This window comes from Haliaeetus albicilla, chromosome 3 (assembly GCF_947461875.1).
Source record: "Haliaeetus albicilla chromosome 3, bHalAlb1.1, whole genome shotgun sequence".
NCBI classification, from domain to species: domain Eukaryota; kingdom Metazoa; phylum Chordata; class Aves; order Accipitriformes; family Accipitridae; genus Haliaeetus; species Haliaeetus albicilla.
The window spans coordinates 1,369,237-1,386,281 of NC_091485.1; the positions used below are offsets into that span (position 1 = coordinate 1,369,237).

Here is a 17,045-nt window from a genome sequence, read left to right on the forward strand (position 1 = left end):
TGTACTGGGTTAGACCAAGGGTTCTGCTCAGGCTTCTGTATCAGACTGGGGCAATCACCTAGAGGACAGCAGAAGAAAAAGGAAGGTATGTTCAATACTACCTTCTCCCTAATACTTTTGCAGCCACCCACCATCTTCATGTCAGGGACTTCCTGGTGTGGTTTATATATAAAAGTTTGCAACAGATCTGTCATCCAGCATTTGTTCAGTCTCCTCTTGAGCCCATGTAAACTTTTAGTGCCCACATTAACCCTTGGCAAGGAGTTCCACAGATTTACTGCTTGCATGAAGAACCACCCTCTTTGGTTTTGCCTGGTTTGCCTGTTTCCTACCAGCTTGAAATGCTCTTGTAATGGCTGACTGAACGGTCAAATCCCTATCCGTAGTCTTCACGCCACTTTTTCAAGATGAGGAATCGTGGTTTACTTAAGTTGTACAGTTGTCCCTGTATTAAGCTACTGCACACCTTCGATCACCCTTGATGCCCTCCCATGAGTCTCTTCCCATTCTGTAATACCCTGCTGAAACAAGGGGAACACTGTTGTAGTATTTAAGATGGCGTAATAAAGCTCACAATACAGTGGTGTAATAAAGTTCTCTTTTTACCCTCTTTTCCTCGGCTAAAATGCTCTGCATCCAATTTGCTTTTTTGATTGCTGTTGAGTTTTGAGCTGACTTTTTTCAAAGAAATATGTCTTACGATCCTAAGGTCTTCCTAACTGGTTACTGCCAGCTGAGAGACTGATATTTTACAAGGTATTAGGGAAAATTCAGAGTGGTCTTTTCTCATGTATATCACTTCACACTTACCTACACAGAATTTTACTTGCCTTCACCTGCAAGTGCTGCCAGCACTCAATCTCATAAGGTCTTTCAACAGTTGTTTTTCATACTCAGCCTTGTCCTTACTATCTGGATAACTCAAGTACCAGCAATAAACTTTGTCACTTCACTGTTTTTTCCCAGGTCGCTTCTTAATATATGATGAACATGGATCCTCCAATACTCCAAAGCTGCTGCAACATTCCAACACTAGATGAGTGGATCATTTACTCCTAACCTGCGATTCCTCTTTTCTTTACCGTCAGTTATTTAAGAGTAAGATGACCTTCCTCCTTATGGAATGGAGACTTGGTTTCCTTAAGAAATCCCTGGTGAGGGAACTCAGTAGAAGCTTTGTGGAAACCTAGACAGACTGTATCAACCAGATCACACACATCCATCTGTTTGCTGAATGCGTCAAGAGCACTCGAAGGTAGTTGTAAGGCAGGGTTTCTGTTTTACTGAAGCTACATTTACCCTATTCATTATCTTCAGAGATTACAACTAGTTAAATTCTCTATTATATTTCTAGTAATTTTTCCAGTACATAAGGCACATTAGGAGGCTTATAGGATTCTCGATTTCCCTTATACTTTGCAACACCAACTCTACTTCCACCTTTTTTCTCTGAATTTCTTTATGAAAACCCAAAATGTGGCATTGGTAGCATTTGGCAATACTATTCAGTAATATTTTCTCTATTTTTTGCTCCACACAGTAGAAAGACTTAATACAGATACGGTTATTTTATACAGTCTTTTTGATTTCAGATAGCACTGCAGTCTCCGGTGCACCATCTTGAGAATACTGTGCACAGCTGCTGCTCAGACAAAGGAACTAGAGCGCACTCCGTAGACAAAGGAACTGAAGTGCATACCTTACCTACGTTACTGGACAAGTTTGATGTTCATTATCTGCCTATGTGGGCAACCTTAACCTGTGAAAAATGTAAAACACAGTCGAACTGTTTTACCATCTTAGGAGAATAGTAGGCAATTCTCTGGCCAAAAAGTAAGGCAGTGTTTATGTCAGTGTGGCAAAACAAATGATTTTTATATGTCTTTATGAGCAAAGAGAAAAAAACCCTTCATACCCATAAACGCTCAACATCTATAGAAATGCATAAATGAAATAAATAAGCTTCTAAATCAAATTTCAGACAGAACAACTGGAATAAAAGGCCCAAAGAGAGATGGATACTAAAAGCCTAATGGAAATTTTCATAACTACCATGCAGTATTTACAGCCTAGTACATGCAAAATAAACGACTGCTACACAAATTTGATGTGAAATACAGAGAAATAGATACACTCTCCATTTTTAATGGGTTTATCTATTAATATCTATCTGTATTAACACACAGACATAGACTCAGCTACTTTTTGACCTTATGAAAATACTGCCTCATCCTAATTGTGTAAGAAGTCCCCAGCCTCTTAATCTGGCATCTTACAGCAGTACGGTGTGCACTCCAGCACCTAATATCCAAACTCTAATTATAAAGACATCTCATACATTCTTGACTATCTGTTGACTTCTTAAAAAAAAAAGAAAAATTCTTTTCTTTAAGCTTACATAACTTTGGCACCTGAACAGTATTCTGGAGAAAGAGCATCTTTAATAAAGATGCAATATCCCTGCCCTCATCAGAAAAATGCTGTCATGAGATATCACACATTGCCTGAGAATTCTAACAAGTCTGCCACCAAAACTGGAGAAGATCATAGCTAACACTCATGATATCCTCGGTTAACGAACAAAGACAAAGAAAGTTTTAAAAATAACATGCACCATTCACATTTCAGGCCTTCTTCATGCACAAAGAGAAAATCAAACCAGGCTAAACTAAAAGGCTTTACAAACCCAGTCATTAAACTCCTTTTAATCAACATTTAAAAAAAAAAAATAAAAGTCAAGTGTTATCCCTCCTCCTCTGGAACAAACCCTGCTTTGATATCCTCAGGGAAACTTATAAAAACCTGAGAGGTGACCTAGAAGATGCAGTATTTTGTAAAAGTAAAAGACACATTTTGAAAAACAGTTTTTTCCTACAGCAGAAACTGATTCATTGCATCCTTCCTCAGAATGTGAAAAAAAGTATCTGTTATTCTCAAAGGAGACTTCTGGATGCTCCACAGAAAAAAACAAAGCAAAATAAAAATACATTCACAGAGTACTTATGGGAGAAAGGAAATGTGTCATAAGAGAAAGGTTGAGAAGACCTCACCCAGAAGACCTCGGAGTCAAAAGAAACCTCCCTTCCTCTCTGAAAGATGATAAAAAAAACATGCACTCGTATCTTGTTGACTTCTAGTAGACGTTTCTGGCTTAGGTGTAACCTATGCAAGAGAGATAACTAATCTGAGTCCATTCACCCTTTTGCTGAATTCTGGGCTCCTTGTTAAAACAGAATACAACTGTCAGATGATCTCCACCATGAACTGTTCATTACCTTTCACCTCGTAAAGAAGTACAGAAAAAAGTATAAGGTAAAAGGGAAGAAAATACCTACAGCATAAGGCTATTCTGCTGCAGTATGAAAAACAAACAACCCCTCCCTCAAGTACAACTACAATAATTTCTACAAAAGTAGGATCAACCAACTAGGTAAATCTAAAACAATTTGAAACTTTTCCTCCTGGGACACAGGACTCTGATCGGAGTGGAATTTTCACAATAACAAATTACAGTACATGCACAAAGGAAGAGGTACAAGACAGTAAGCTGGTAAGAGTACGGTGCTTATAGACGTGATCACAGCAGATGTTAATCAAGCGGGTTTTAGACACCTGCCTAAGATAAATCTCAGTTCTGTAGGTAACCATGGCGGATGTTCTCATCCAGTTGTGATTCTTCTGTCCCTCAACTTCCCTACAACTGCAGTGCCTGTTGGTATCATGCCTCTCCCATAAAATGACGCTTCTGGTAGTCCAAGGAAATTTGTGAGGAAGAAAGGCTGTTGTCCACACAAACACAGGTTCTTTCTAAGCGCTCAGCTGTTTCTCAGAAGGAAAGCCAACTGCAGGAGTATTATTATTTGAAATACCAGATTTATCCGAAATCCCCAGGGACAAAGCAGATTAAAGAAACTTTAACTGACAGGGCACACAGATGGAAAGCTCTGCTGATGGTATCCTTACTGACACAGCTGTACAGACTAGGAACATACCTTACTCTACACTGTTCTACAGGATCTGGATTCATTGCTTTAGGGCTTAATTTGCAGCCACAGGGAAATATGTCATTTTGAAAACCTGAGGAGAACAGCACTAATAGTGTGATTTCATACCAATCAAGATTATCCTTGCAGTCAGCTAACCACCAGTCTGTGGCATTAGATTGTGAAGAAGTAAGGTGGAAGAGTGGTAATCACTTCATGCAAACATGCAAGATACCTGTGCAAAAAACCCCGCTGCACTGGGGGGAGATCAGTGGAAGAAATGCTTGTTTGCTCAGATTTTTATATTAACAATCTCAATTTAAACTCCTTTTGCAACAGAAGGTGGCATAGTGAAAAATAACATGATATTAAAATCACAGTGGCCAGATAATGAGTTGCTGAGCAACCAGACGCAGCTTCTGACATCTTAAAAGTTCAGAAAACATCAAGCTACAAACTCAGCTTCCTAATTATGGACAGCTGAGCTAACCATTTCTAAAAATCTTGGCCACTCTTTTAAAATACATTTTACTTCTAGGGAAGATAATGAGTCACATTTCCAAGTGGCTTCCAAGTCCATGCCTGTACCATATACACATACGCATGGGAAATTTGAGAAGTGCAAATTCAGGGACTGATTCTGGAAATTTGGGTGAGTCTATGGTTTCATAATGCTTTGAAAAAATTTAAGATGTTAATTATTATTTCAATATAATTTTATTCATACATTTCCTTCACTGCCTGTCCTTTATTTTTACTACTTGAAAATTATTCTGTGGTTCTTGCTGGCAGAATGATTTCCAGGCATGCTTTCACTATCCGCTGTGCTCATTTGCAATGTCATTTAACATATTTCAGGGTTGCCTGCAGATGGGCACAAATTCAATGGCTTTCAGCAGGACATTTCACTAGAGTATTTCCTCCTTTTGACACACTCTTAATATGCTCAATCAACCAGAGGGGACCTAAGCTTTCAATCACTGGTGTATTCTGTTTACATTGGTTTATGTATAAAAGGACAGTGAATAGTACTGTAACACAAATTCTGCTGTGAGAAAGGCTTCCCTACCAAAGGCATGAAAATGCTACTAAATGGCTAGGATGCCTAACCCAGTGTCCTGCCAGCTCCACGGCACTCCAGTCAACGACTGCCAGCAGAATCGTAACTCTTTCAAGTGCAATATGCACTGGAACAGGGGAACATACCTTGCAGGAAGCTGCTATCTCCAACAGGAGTACAGGAACACTTGAAAAGGGGAAAAAAAGAAGAAAAACCCTGTGTGGTGGTCAGTATTAGAAATCATCAACTAAGATGGCAAAAAATAACATTTCCGCTGCACTTCCACATTTGTCATCTCCTTCCATTTAATAAGACATACAGCAAATACAGGAAGTATCTTAACCTATATAAACAAGAAATTTCGCAAATTTTTACTGTGAGTACCTTATTTTCTGCAGGAAAGATATGAAAGGCTCATTTACATTTGTTCATGTTAAAATGATTCCCTTAAAGCTGAACTTCTCATTTAGGCATAAAATTGGTCAAAAATAAACTGGAGGTAGGGAGAAAGAAACCTGCCAGCAATGATCTGATTAAGGCTGAGACTCTCTTTGGCTGCAATATTCCTTTTTATTCATGCGAGTAAGCCTCTTCAGTGAATAAGGTATTCTTGGTAAGGAAACATCAGCCTTGATAAAACACTGGGGGCAAGCAGTCTGCTCTAAAGGTATGGCCTTGACCAAGAATGGGGAGTCACCAACTGTCCTCAACAACCCAAGTTTGAGGTCTAAAGGGAGAAGAGGAACGTAAGAAGCAGGGCAAAACCCACAGTATGTCGCATACGTTAGTCCACAGCAACCTCCAGGAAACTATATAAACATGGAAATAAACCTGAAAATTGTGTTGGTTTATAATGGAACCTTTTGAAAGTGTGAGGCCAGTTCCTCACCTGCACTAAAAGCAATGATGCAGTTTTTATTTAAACCCACTGTCTTGCCATATGACAACTAAGATTAAAATCTATGAAACAAATGTGAGAATATTGTATCTGTTACATCACCCTATTCCTCTATTAATACAGGAATTTGACTGGCTAGTAACAAATCCCAGATGCCTCCTGTTACACCTACATATTATATGAAAGTGCTTCTGTTCTGAAAATCGCTGCAGCTGAAGTAGCACATGGCTCCTTTATCAGTCTACAAATTGCATTTCTGGCTTCTAGAGTTAACATCAGAGCTATTATACAGATGAAGGCACTGAAGAGCCCTCTTCTAATTCTGACATTGCCTCCAAAAAGCCTCATGATTTTATTCTGAATAAACCACTCCATTTCACAGAAAAGGCTCTTACAGAAAGTCCCTGAGGCCTTCTTTATCATCCCCCCTCACTACAATTTTCAGTTTTTGCTCACCCCCTACAGTGTTCTGCTCTACTCTCTGGATGGCGCGGGCTCCGTGTTGCAACTTAAGAGAGGAGGGGACCTCCTTACTTCTTAAAGCATCTAACCTTCTAGATTTCGTCGTGGAAATGTTACCATACCCTGGTCTTTTGAAGACTATTTTTTTTCAGGTGACTTCTCATTATTCTAAATAGCATCACTTGGAAGATGTTTAAAAAAACAGGGGGGAAGTCTCCAGGGAAGAAATCTGTAGACTCCTTTCTTTGACTCTGCATTCTTTTGCAAACTACTCAGTGCATGCTCAGCACACTCTGAAGCACTGCTCAATTGTGCTCTGAAGAGAAATGGGTATTTTCTAGAGGAGATTTAAAACAGTTACAGAGGGAACACTACCTTTAAATAGACATGGAAAACTAATGATGCTGCACTAAAAAGTAATTAAAGTTACTGCAGGGGCCTTACCCTCAAGGAGGTAAATTACTGTAAGCCCCACAGAAACAAAAGCTGCAATATAGTAAAATTATATTGCAGTAATCTACCTATCCAGAAGAGCGAGTGGAGAAAATCTAAATCTAAAGCATAAATTAAAACACCCTTCATACACATGGAAATTTCTGATTGCAACCACCAAGCAGGGAGATGAGATATATATTCCTAAAGGATCATCTGTGCTGTAAAGAGAATTGAATGCTCTGGAGTTTAACAATGGGTTAAAAATAACAGGCTTATTGCATTCGAAAGTCAAATTACAGGTATTCATAACAGCTACAGTATTCGCCTTTCTACACAACTTTATGGAACCAGACAGCTAAAAAAGAAAAAAAAACCTTCTGAGAGTTCAGAATACCACTTTTTTCATTTTCTATTAATGTGCTAGCTTCACTGGAAATAAACATGTTCCCCTTTTGCAGGATCTTCCTGTTAGTAACAGTTGCACATAAATAAAGTTTTCTAAACAAACATCTTATCTTTTTATGGAAGGAAGTCCTTTAATACGGAATTGACGTCCTTCCCTGAAAAAAAAGATCAGTGCTAATTCTTTCCCATAAACTAAAGAAATAAACTTACACCCTGAGATTTTTTACTCTATTTTCACAGCAAACTGGATAGTCTGCACGTAGATAAAATAGAACTGTTTGGGTTTTCTTATAAACAAAATCTCTGTTGCTACCTTGCCACATAATACTGAATAATTAATCTCTTCCCTTGGTTTTTGATTGCTTCACGGAACTTGTGCTCCATTTCAACTGTAATCCACACATTCTTGTTCAAACTACAGGGCAGCCTGTGAGCAACTTTCAGCCTGGGAGCTTCAGAAACACACCATAACTGTTTAATATTTTGACCTATGCCACCATTTTCAGAAAGATGTCCTTTACCAACAAACACAGTCAAACAGACTCTAGCAACTGTGCTCATAATCTACTGTGCTCTTCATTGGCTTTGTTAGCTACACAAGACATTTCTATTGCCCAAAATTAACTTCATCATGGAAAATCCTCTGACGCAACCTTCATCTGTTTCCTTTCTTCAAAATAGCTTTTCCTTTAGACTAAGAAAATTTGAAGTTGACACTGTACTGTATGCTTCTTGCAATAAAGAAATACTTTTCTCCCAATGGCTTCAGAAAGTCAGTACTTTAATCTATTTGCAACAACATTGAAAACAGAAATGTTAACATAGTTAAAGAGAGTTTAGTTTTTCAGTGGTTTTGTGCAACAGAATTTAAAATCTCCATGCCACACTGCAAGGAGACAAGCATAAGAGAATGGAAGAATAATATGGTCCATGATTACCATACTTTTATAAACTTAAGAGTTATAATGCCGTGGTATTTTTGTACAAAAAGATCTATTTATCTTGAACACATTAAATGTTTAACTCTGGGGGACACAAGAAGCTGCATCAAAATATTTACAATAGGAATTTCAAAAGGAAATTTTAAAAAAGAAAGTGCACCAAATTTTGCAAGAAAACATTGTTTCTCTTCAGCTGTGTCTATAATAAATGAGTGCTATTTCAAAGGCACATATTCCAATTTTGAAAAATGAAACACCGCTATGTTCCAGCAATCACACTTTTAGACATCCTAAGAATGGGAAAATAAGGTTCCACAATCCTTTACCAAGAGTGTGCATCAACTTTGCTTACACAATGCTTCACTGGAGAAGGCACTTAACGTATGTCTTAATGCAGATAAATAAAAGAGGGACAGGGAGTGAGACTGAGCACTGGACGACTCCTCCTCCATTATACTGAACTCAGAGATTCCTTCCTGACTCCATTTTGCACTAACACAGTTCGCTTTCCAAAGATCAGTCTGCTGTAGAGGTGACAAGCCCTAAGCAGACAGAGTCGGTCCACATTGCACAACCTTGAACGTATTGGTTCCTTGCATTCGTATTTGGCATCCATGTATATAGCTTTACACACTGACTTTTACAGTTTACATTTAGAACATAACACTTTTTGTTGATGGCGGAACCTGAAGTCTTAACATGCTTGCGCATGTTTAGTAACATACGTACCTGAATGTCACTATAAAAACAAGAACAACTTCCTTTTCCCTTAACTCTATTCTTTTCAAAGGGTTAGGTCCTCAGAAAGCTTTCCCTCCCATTTCTGTTTAATTCTCGATAACTGTATTGTGGAACGGTGACCTTTTTTAAAAGCAAAAACAGAGCCCTGCTTTAAAAGGTCACGTGGCAGGACTCGGAAAGCAGAGCAGATCTTCTGGTGTCCCACGGCAGTGCTGGAGACGGGGATGTAGGCGACAGCCTGACAAGTGTCTGGGCAAAACAGCACGCTGAAGGTTTTTGTCAGTCATGAGAACTGCCACCCATTTTCCAGGCCTGCCGTGGCCAATAAGGATACCTAATTACCCCGCACAATTTCCAGCTCTTCTGCCTTCCTTTTTCTTCACCCTCCTCCCCTTAGCATAGTGCTTCACAAAACTTTTCTGATTTAGAAAGACTGACATGGGAGAAAGCCTGGGGCAGTCTCAAGAAAGGTCAGTGAATATGTACAAAACTCCAAGACTTCTCATAATTTTATTTTGTAAGATCAAGAGGTTTGGTGAGCTGTAGTTAATGGCTAACCAAAATATCTGTGAATGACTCGAGCTCCCATGAAGGAACTGATGGTAGCCAGCACAAGAGGCGAAGCAGCCCGCTCTGTGGTGTCACCGTTACCTGTGCTGCTGTCTTGTCTTGTCCACTCGTCTCCGCGTTCTGCAACGCAGGCATCACAACCGGGGGAGGAGGTGCTCTGCGTTTCTTCACTTCTGGGTTCGCTGTCATTCCTGAGATGTTACCAAGGGACAGTGATGGACCCAGGCTACTGGAACGAGAATTCACCGAAGGGGAATTTGGTGCTGTGGAAAAACCCTGTAAATGGATTAACATCTTGGATTAACATCACTTTTTAAAAACAATGGGAAAGAAAGAATTAAAACAAGACACATCTGGTTACCACTTAAACAATGATATGAATAATCAGGTACGTTCCTCTGCCAAAGTTGCTGAATTGCAAACTGTAACTTTTGGAAACTTCTAAAGGTCAACTGGAACAAAGCTTCCAGGCAGTATTAGTAAGTCAGGAGGCACGACGAGCACCTAATGCAGTTTAACAGTAGCGCTGATGGGAACACTACTACTGCTTGCTATTTAAACTATAAGCTTCATCGAGACACATAATTACAGTTATCTAAATGCATCTGCAGTTGTATTTAAATTACAAGTAACACATGTTTCTGAAAGCAAGAGTTACTCTTAAATGAGAACACTGTATTAACCATATGCTGTCTGTCTCAGGCTTGTCTATTTTATTATCAATCTGCCTGGTTTACCTGAGTCTTCTCTGCACATTTACGTAAGAGAAACTCTGCTACCATCAAACTATTTCCAACTTACATGCACAATCAAGCACAATCATTTACAAGCTACTGAAAACAACCATTTAACCTAGTCAAAAGAAGTCCTGCTGACAGGCACCACTCTGGATTTTAACCGGCCCAGATGAAAGGAGAAGCAGAAACTATTTCAATAATTCCTTAATATCAAAAATAACTTTAGTTCTCATTGAAAACTTAATAAAATCAATAGAAAAAGTTTCACTGAGTTCAGATCAAGGCCTTAATACATTTTTATATTAATATACAAACAGAAATATATGCAGTCATATAGCAGTAAATCTACAAATAGGAAAGACTAGGAACATGACTGCTTGAAAATATCCATTTTTAACTTAGTTTTGACACTTAAATTCAACATTATTACTTTCTTTAATCTGCTAATAAAGACCTTGCAAAAACTTCTCCCACAAAACCTGTGAGTTACTTTTTGCTATTTTTAATTAAAAGAAGCTTCCATTTTAAATTGAAGATCTTACTTTTTAAATAAGTTATGAGATGGTCGCTTCTTAGAAATGGCTTCTGTGAAATCACAGAATGGTTTGGGTTGGAAGGGACCTTAAAGATCATCTAGTTCCAAACTCCCCTGCCATGGGCAGGGACACCTTCCAGTAGACCCAGTTGCTCAAAGCCCCATCCAACCTGGCCTTGAACACTGCCAGGGATGGGGCATCCACAACCTCTCTGGGAAACCTGTTCCAGCGCCTCACCACCCTCACAGTGAAGAACTTCTTCCTGACATCCAATCTAAATCTACCCTCTTTCAGTTTAAAAATGTTACCCCTTGTCCTACCACTGCAAGCCCTTGTAAAAAGTCCTTCTCCAGCTTTCCTGTAGGCCCCTTTAGGTACTGGAAGGCTGCTGTAAGGTCTCCCTGGAGCCTTCTCTTCTCCAGGCTGAACAACCCCAACTCTCTCAGCCTGTCTTCATAGGAGAGGTGCTCCAGCCCTCTGACCATTTTCGTGGCCCTCCTCTGGACTTGCCTCAACAGTTCCATGTCCTTATTTTGGGCCCCCAGAGCTGAATGCAGTACTCCAGGTGGGGTCTCACCAGAGTGGAGCAGAGGGGCAGAATCCCCTCCCTCGACCTGCTGGTCATGCTGCTTTGGATGCAACCCAGGATACGGTTGGCTTTCTAGGCTGTGAGCGCACATTGCCAGGTCATGCTGAGCTTCTTGTCAACCAACAACCCCAAGTCCTTCTCCACAGGGCTGCTCTCAATCCATTCTCTGCCCAGCCTGTATTTGTGCTTGGGAGTGCCCCAACCCATGTGCAGAACCTTGCACTCGGCTTTGTTGAACTTCATGAGGAACGCAGGAACCCACCTCTCCAGCCTGCCAAGGTCCCTCAGGATGGCATCCCTTCCCTCCAGCGTGTCAACCGCACCACACAGCTTGGCCAACTTGCTGTCGACCAACTTGCTGAGGGTGCACTCGTTGGTATCACCAGTGATACCAGTTCTGGAAGTAGAGGCTGATGACCGTGGTTGATAATGCTGTTCTTATCAGAACAGAACATGCTACTGCACTTGCAAAGCTCACCCATCAAGGACATAAAGCTCTTAGGTGGAATTTTGTCCAAAACCACAGAACACATACTGCCAGGAAACTAAAGGCCACCACAAATCCCATCACTTTCCAAATAAAAGAGGTAGTTCTTTGAACCTAAGTTCTCCAATCTGGAAACTGGTGGAAAATGCTTTGCCTCAATTGTATGGCTGCCTCATCATTGTGGTGGACGTCTGGATTGTCATAAGGGTGTAACTTGCAGTGAATCTGACTTGTGACATGGCATGGTAATTCCTCTCCACAAGTGCCAAGTGCAGTCTTAGGTAAAAATTAACAATATGGGGCAGCAAGCTCAAAAAGACAATGAATTTGATTTTAGGACCGTTGAGAAGCACTGATGAAGCATAAAGAGCTAAAAAATACAGCAATGCAAAAAGATGTGTGTAATACAGGTTCCTGACTGCCTGGTAAAGCTCAATGTTCTATAGGTTCCTGTGAAAGCAACTGAAAATGCTAAATACAGACAGCAAACTGATTTGTCTTGTCCTGCATTTACTACACGTGATAACTATGTGATAACCAACACTTAAAAATATGAGCTGGACGCTTTTGTTATCTTTTATGTTGCACACTGCGCAGCAGACGTCATCTTGGAGTAGCATATTTAACACAAACAGGGTTTTACTGAAGGATTAAAGCAGTATTTGCTACATCTTTTTCATCACCAATTTCTCTGAACTGAATAGCATCAATAGCTTCTTCGCTTTTCTAGCAATGAAGGAAAAAGCTTGTGGAAAAAGTGGAAGGTGGGGTTTAAAAAAGTAGGTCTAATCTTATAAAGAAATATACTCTTTTCTTGGCCCTATATCTTGGGCAGTGGAAACAATAATGATCTCATCTGTAACCTACAAGTTTTAAGTCATTCTTAGTGCATATTGTACCTGGTTCTATCAAATAAAGTTTGTTTACTCCTAAAGAAATTACAGAGTTCCAGGGTGAAATATAGTCTCCTCTTTTCACACACCTACAAAATCACTGAAGAAAATAATTTTACAGTGTACTCTACAGGTATGCTTTTGTGACTGTTTTAATTCTTTGATTCTCCTTGCTGGATAAAAAGGTTGAGAAATTTTGTTAAGAGATTTAAAGATGTACACAAATAATAAAGAACTCCTAAGACTTCCCTCCTAGCATTACATATACAGAGTATCAGTAAGAAGATAGGATGTATCCAGTTTCAAATTAATATCCTATTGGATTCTATGTCAAGGTCTTGTGGCTGAAGAGCTATGAGAATCCTCTTCCAGGCAACAGATCACTATGAATGAATACAGTGATGAACAACTGAACATTTTAAAGCTGGTTGTTTTTTCTTTTAAAGCTTGCATATCCTAACAGAAGATACAGGGAAAAAATTTAATACTTATATGACACTATAAATAGTTTACAATAAAAAGACTTCAATGAAATTAAAAATAAAAACCTTGGAAATGCAGCTACATTTTCTTTTCCAAGTCCAACCTTTATATTAAGCCCATTATTTAGTCAGTGAGCATTTCAAGAATGCTCATGTTAAGACTCTTCCCCTAAAATAAAAACTTGCTACAGCTTCCAGGAGAATGGAATGAGGACAACCTCAAAGCAGTTTTGAAAGCCCAATCATTCAGCAAGGAGATGTTTGTCTAACTGGAGGCAGACCTTCAAGCTCTCCCATGTGTGCAGTCATGTTCAGTAGCTTTAAGAGAAGAAAAAAAACGTTGGACACAAACCACTGACACAAGTGTTTTTGGCATGGCTCTTCTTCTGTTGTAAACCTAATCTAGAGAGACAACGCCTTACCCAGCTTTTATGTTTTATGTTGTGCTAGATGCAGTGCAGCTTCTTTCCAAATCACTGGATTTTGGAGGTTTGGTTTTCAGGCAGGTTAGCAAGGCAACTATTAAAAGCACAGAGCATTAATTAAGCAAACTTGTAGGGACCTGATACACACATACCACTTACTCAAACCATCTCTCATGTCTTGTTGTTTTAATTGGTTATCAATGGATCGATTTCAGTGGAATTACTCAAATTACAGCAGTGTAAGTAAGAGGAAAGCCAAGTTCAAGTACTGCAGCCAATGTAGCTGGCTAAAAAGTCAGCCCTTACCCTCTGTTTCATTTGCAAATAGGTTAGCATCAATGTTCTGCTCAGAATCAAAATCAATTCCTACAATCCGCTTTAACTGCTTTGCAAAAAAAAAAAAAGGAAAAAAAAGAAAAATAATGTCAGAAAAAGAAAATTCATGGCAATGAATTATATAAAGAGCTTTTAAAAATGTCTCCCAACTTGTAAAATCATAGTCTTTGGTAGACTTAGAGCACTTTGATAGCAGTTCAAACAACAAGTAATGCAAACTAGCAAGAAAAAAGAAATAGTTTCCTCTTCTTTTTTTTTCCCCTCAGTTAATGCAAAGCAAACCCAGCAAAAACACAGACACACCAGCATAGGTCAGCAGTCAAGTTAGACTCTGGTCGAGCAAGGGTCTTGAACATGTACTGAACCACAACCATGGACTAAAGTCCATTTCAGTTCCACGTTGGAAGGAGGCAAGAAACAGCTGCAGTGCCTACATACGGTGCCATCAGGTTTCACGGATCCATTGTTTCATGTACTTGCCAGCTAGTTTCTTCCCTCTCATTAAACTTCTGAAATCTAAAGAAATTCCTTTTTTTCTAACGTACAAGATGCTTTCTTGGTGGTTAAGCAGTTTCATTTTAGGATTTCTTCCTACCAGTTCTTCTAGTTAAAACCTAGCTTTCAAAGACTTTTTGGGAGGGCAAAGAGGAGCTGTTAAAAAAACAGGAGTATGAACGCTCAGAGTAACCTGGTGACTTAGGCATACCAGTCCCATTTTCAAAGACATTGAAAAGTCAACTTTCTACAAGACTACCAAAGTCCATCGCCTGCTGAACTCAACACAAGCTAGATTAAGAGCCTAAAGCAGAGGCCAGTCTGTGTTCCAAGGTCGTCAACCTAGAATACAATCATAAGACGTCTTTTGCAAACTACTCACTTTTCAAGAATCAACAGGAGCTCTGACATCTTACAGATACTTCTGAAAATTTTCACGTTAATATTAATAATGTAAGATTAATCTATTAAAAATATAACTGTACTGCTGTGAGAATTTCATTTTACAAAATAGATGTGTATAAAAATGGAAGTCAGCTTATGTTTGTTTTCAGACGATATCCCTCATATGTAACTCTCTTACCCAAAGCCCTGTTATTAGCATTTCCTTGATTTCCTGATGACACTAAGTGGCATTTAAAGGTCAGCAAGGAAGAGACTGCAGCTCGCCTGTGAGAGTGATTTGACTTCCCGTTCCCTGTCCACACCGGTCAATAAAAATTTTTCAAAATGTCAAGTTCTTTTCTTGTGAGGTTGCTACAGCCAGGCCTTTCTTCCGCAGCTCTTTGCCAAAACTCACATATTTTAGCTCCCAGTCTTGTTATGCAATTTCCTTCTGAGAAGTTTTTAAATCAAAAGTAATCAATTGAGCTGTTTTTAAGCACTCAAAGTACCAGATGTATCAGCAAAAAATAAAGATTTTCATTTTTTTCCAAAATAGAGACAAAAAATAAGAATAAATGTATTAGAAAGAAAATAATTTTTTTTTTTTTTGCAAGCATACCATGGGTAAATACAAAAGGTAAGAATTAGAGCAGGCAGACAAATCCATCTACTTAGCGACAAGAAGAATATTTATGCTTATTAGACATTTAAACTCCATTAATGCAAACTTTTATTGATTTGCTGAATGACACCACAACTGATTACAACTGGCCATTTAAAATGCCAGACAGGTTATTTCAGACCTACTGCACAAATTGAAGTCAGAGGCTGCTTTCCTTGACATGATAGTGAAATTCCTTATACTAGCACTAAATCTGACAACACTGAAACTGAATTAATCCAAGCTCCTGCTTCAAAACCAAAGCATATTACTTCAGTCATGAGATTGCTTGGAGACAGTTTAAAAAAACAACAACATTGTGACTACTCAGATTTTCCTTTCTAACCGGCCACACTGAATACAGTTTGGTTTTTGTACTCCCTGAAGCACTTGTGATTCTGGTACTTGCATACAGTCTGCAGTCAGAAAGGAAAAAAGTTACCCTTTTCCTGCTTTGACCTAAAAAAAAATAAATGCATTTTTATGCAATTTAATTTATGTTGCTTTATCATCTCATTGCATTTTGCTACTGGTAGGAAATGATCTGGTCACCCATCACAATATTAAAAGAGAAGGAACTATTTCATTGCCACAACAGTAACTCATACAGGCAGCACCATGTTAATTTTCTATGTCCTGTGAGGAGGCTTTCAAGGTTTTACTGTAAAAGTTTTGAGTTATGCTTTGAAGTCTGTACAGTGCTGTCTTATGCTTGTATAAGTTTATTATAGTATCTAGCTAGCAATTCCAGATCTTGCTGTCAGGGCCTGTTTGGTGGACACCAGAACTTACACAGCCAGAATTAGGAATGCCCGAGAATGTCCCCTCTCCTGTGCCCCTGCCAGTCCTCCCTCACAGCGGCCGACCACATTCCTCTCGTTTTAGTACAAAGTTTGTTGATCAGAACTCCTAGCAGTGCCAGGTAGGTCACCTCCCTTTACAAAGTCAACCACTTGCGTCTCCCAGCACTGGAGTAGCGTGACCCAATCTGTCACTGCAGAGGTTACGAAACCTTCCTATGACACAGGTCCACATCATCCGCAATTATGCTGTTCTATTGCTTAACTATCCTTAGCATTAACATTTTTTCCCTTGTACCTTAACTATAATTTCCCTTCCTAGAAGTTTATCTGATTACTTCTTGTCCTCGCTTGGGTAAGGTCATGTGAAGTAAAGCACCTTTACAGCTAGGAGCACAACCCTGGTGTCCAGCTTCAACTGATTTATGGTCGCTTTGCACCTCCTGTGATGTCCAACCCCTTTTCCAGTAGAAAAGCTGAAGAACAACTAGAGGGAACTAGAACAGTGGAAGCCTCCAGGAGAAAAGCTTTCCAGAACAGACCGCCGGTCTTAGATTCACTGTTTGTGCATTTCTAAGCAGGGGACAAGTGTGGGTAATAACTCAAGCCCTGTGCACTACGCTGAGGACAAAGAGGGAGCCCAACCAGAGAGAGCTGCCAAGAATCATCTTTGGTTTTTGTTATACTTCTTGTGTGTGAAGCAATATTCAAAACTAATTTTCCAA

At 39.3% G+C, this 17,045-nt stretch overlaps 1 protein-coding gene across 9 annotated transcripts in view; it reads right to left on the reverse strand.

The window, feature by feature from the left end:
- Positions 1-17,045, reverse strand: part of COBL (cordon-bleu WH2 repeat protein) — a 210,634-nt gene that overhangs the window by 65,534 nt on the left and 128,055 nt on the right. For all 9 annotated transcript variants that reach the window (XM_069778682.1, XM_069778684.1, XM_069778683.1 and 6 more), the window contains one exon: positions 9,577-9,771. In XM_069778682.1, coding sequence (XP_069634783.1) covers positions 9,577-9,771 — 195 coding nt within the window. The remainder of the gene's footprint in view (positions 1-9,576; positions 9,772-17,045) is intronic.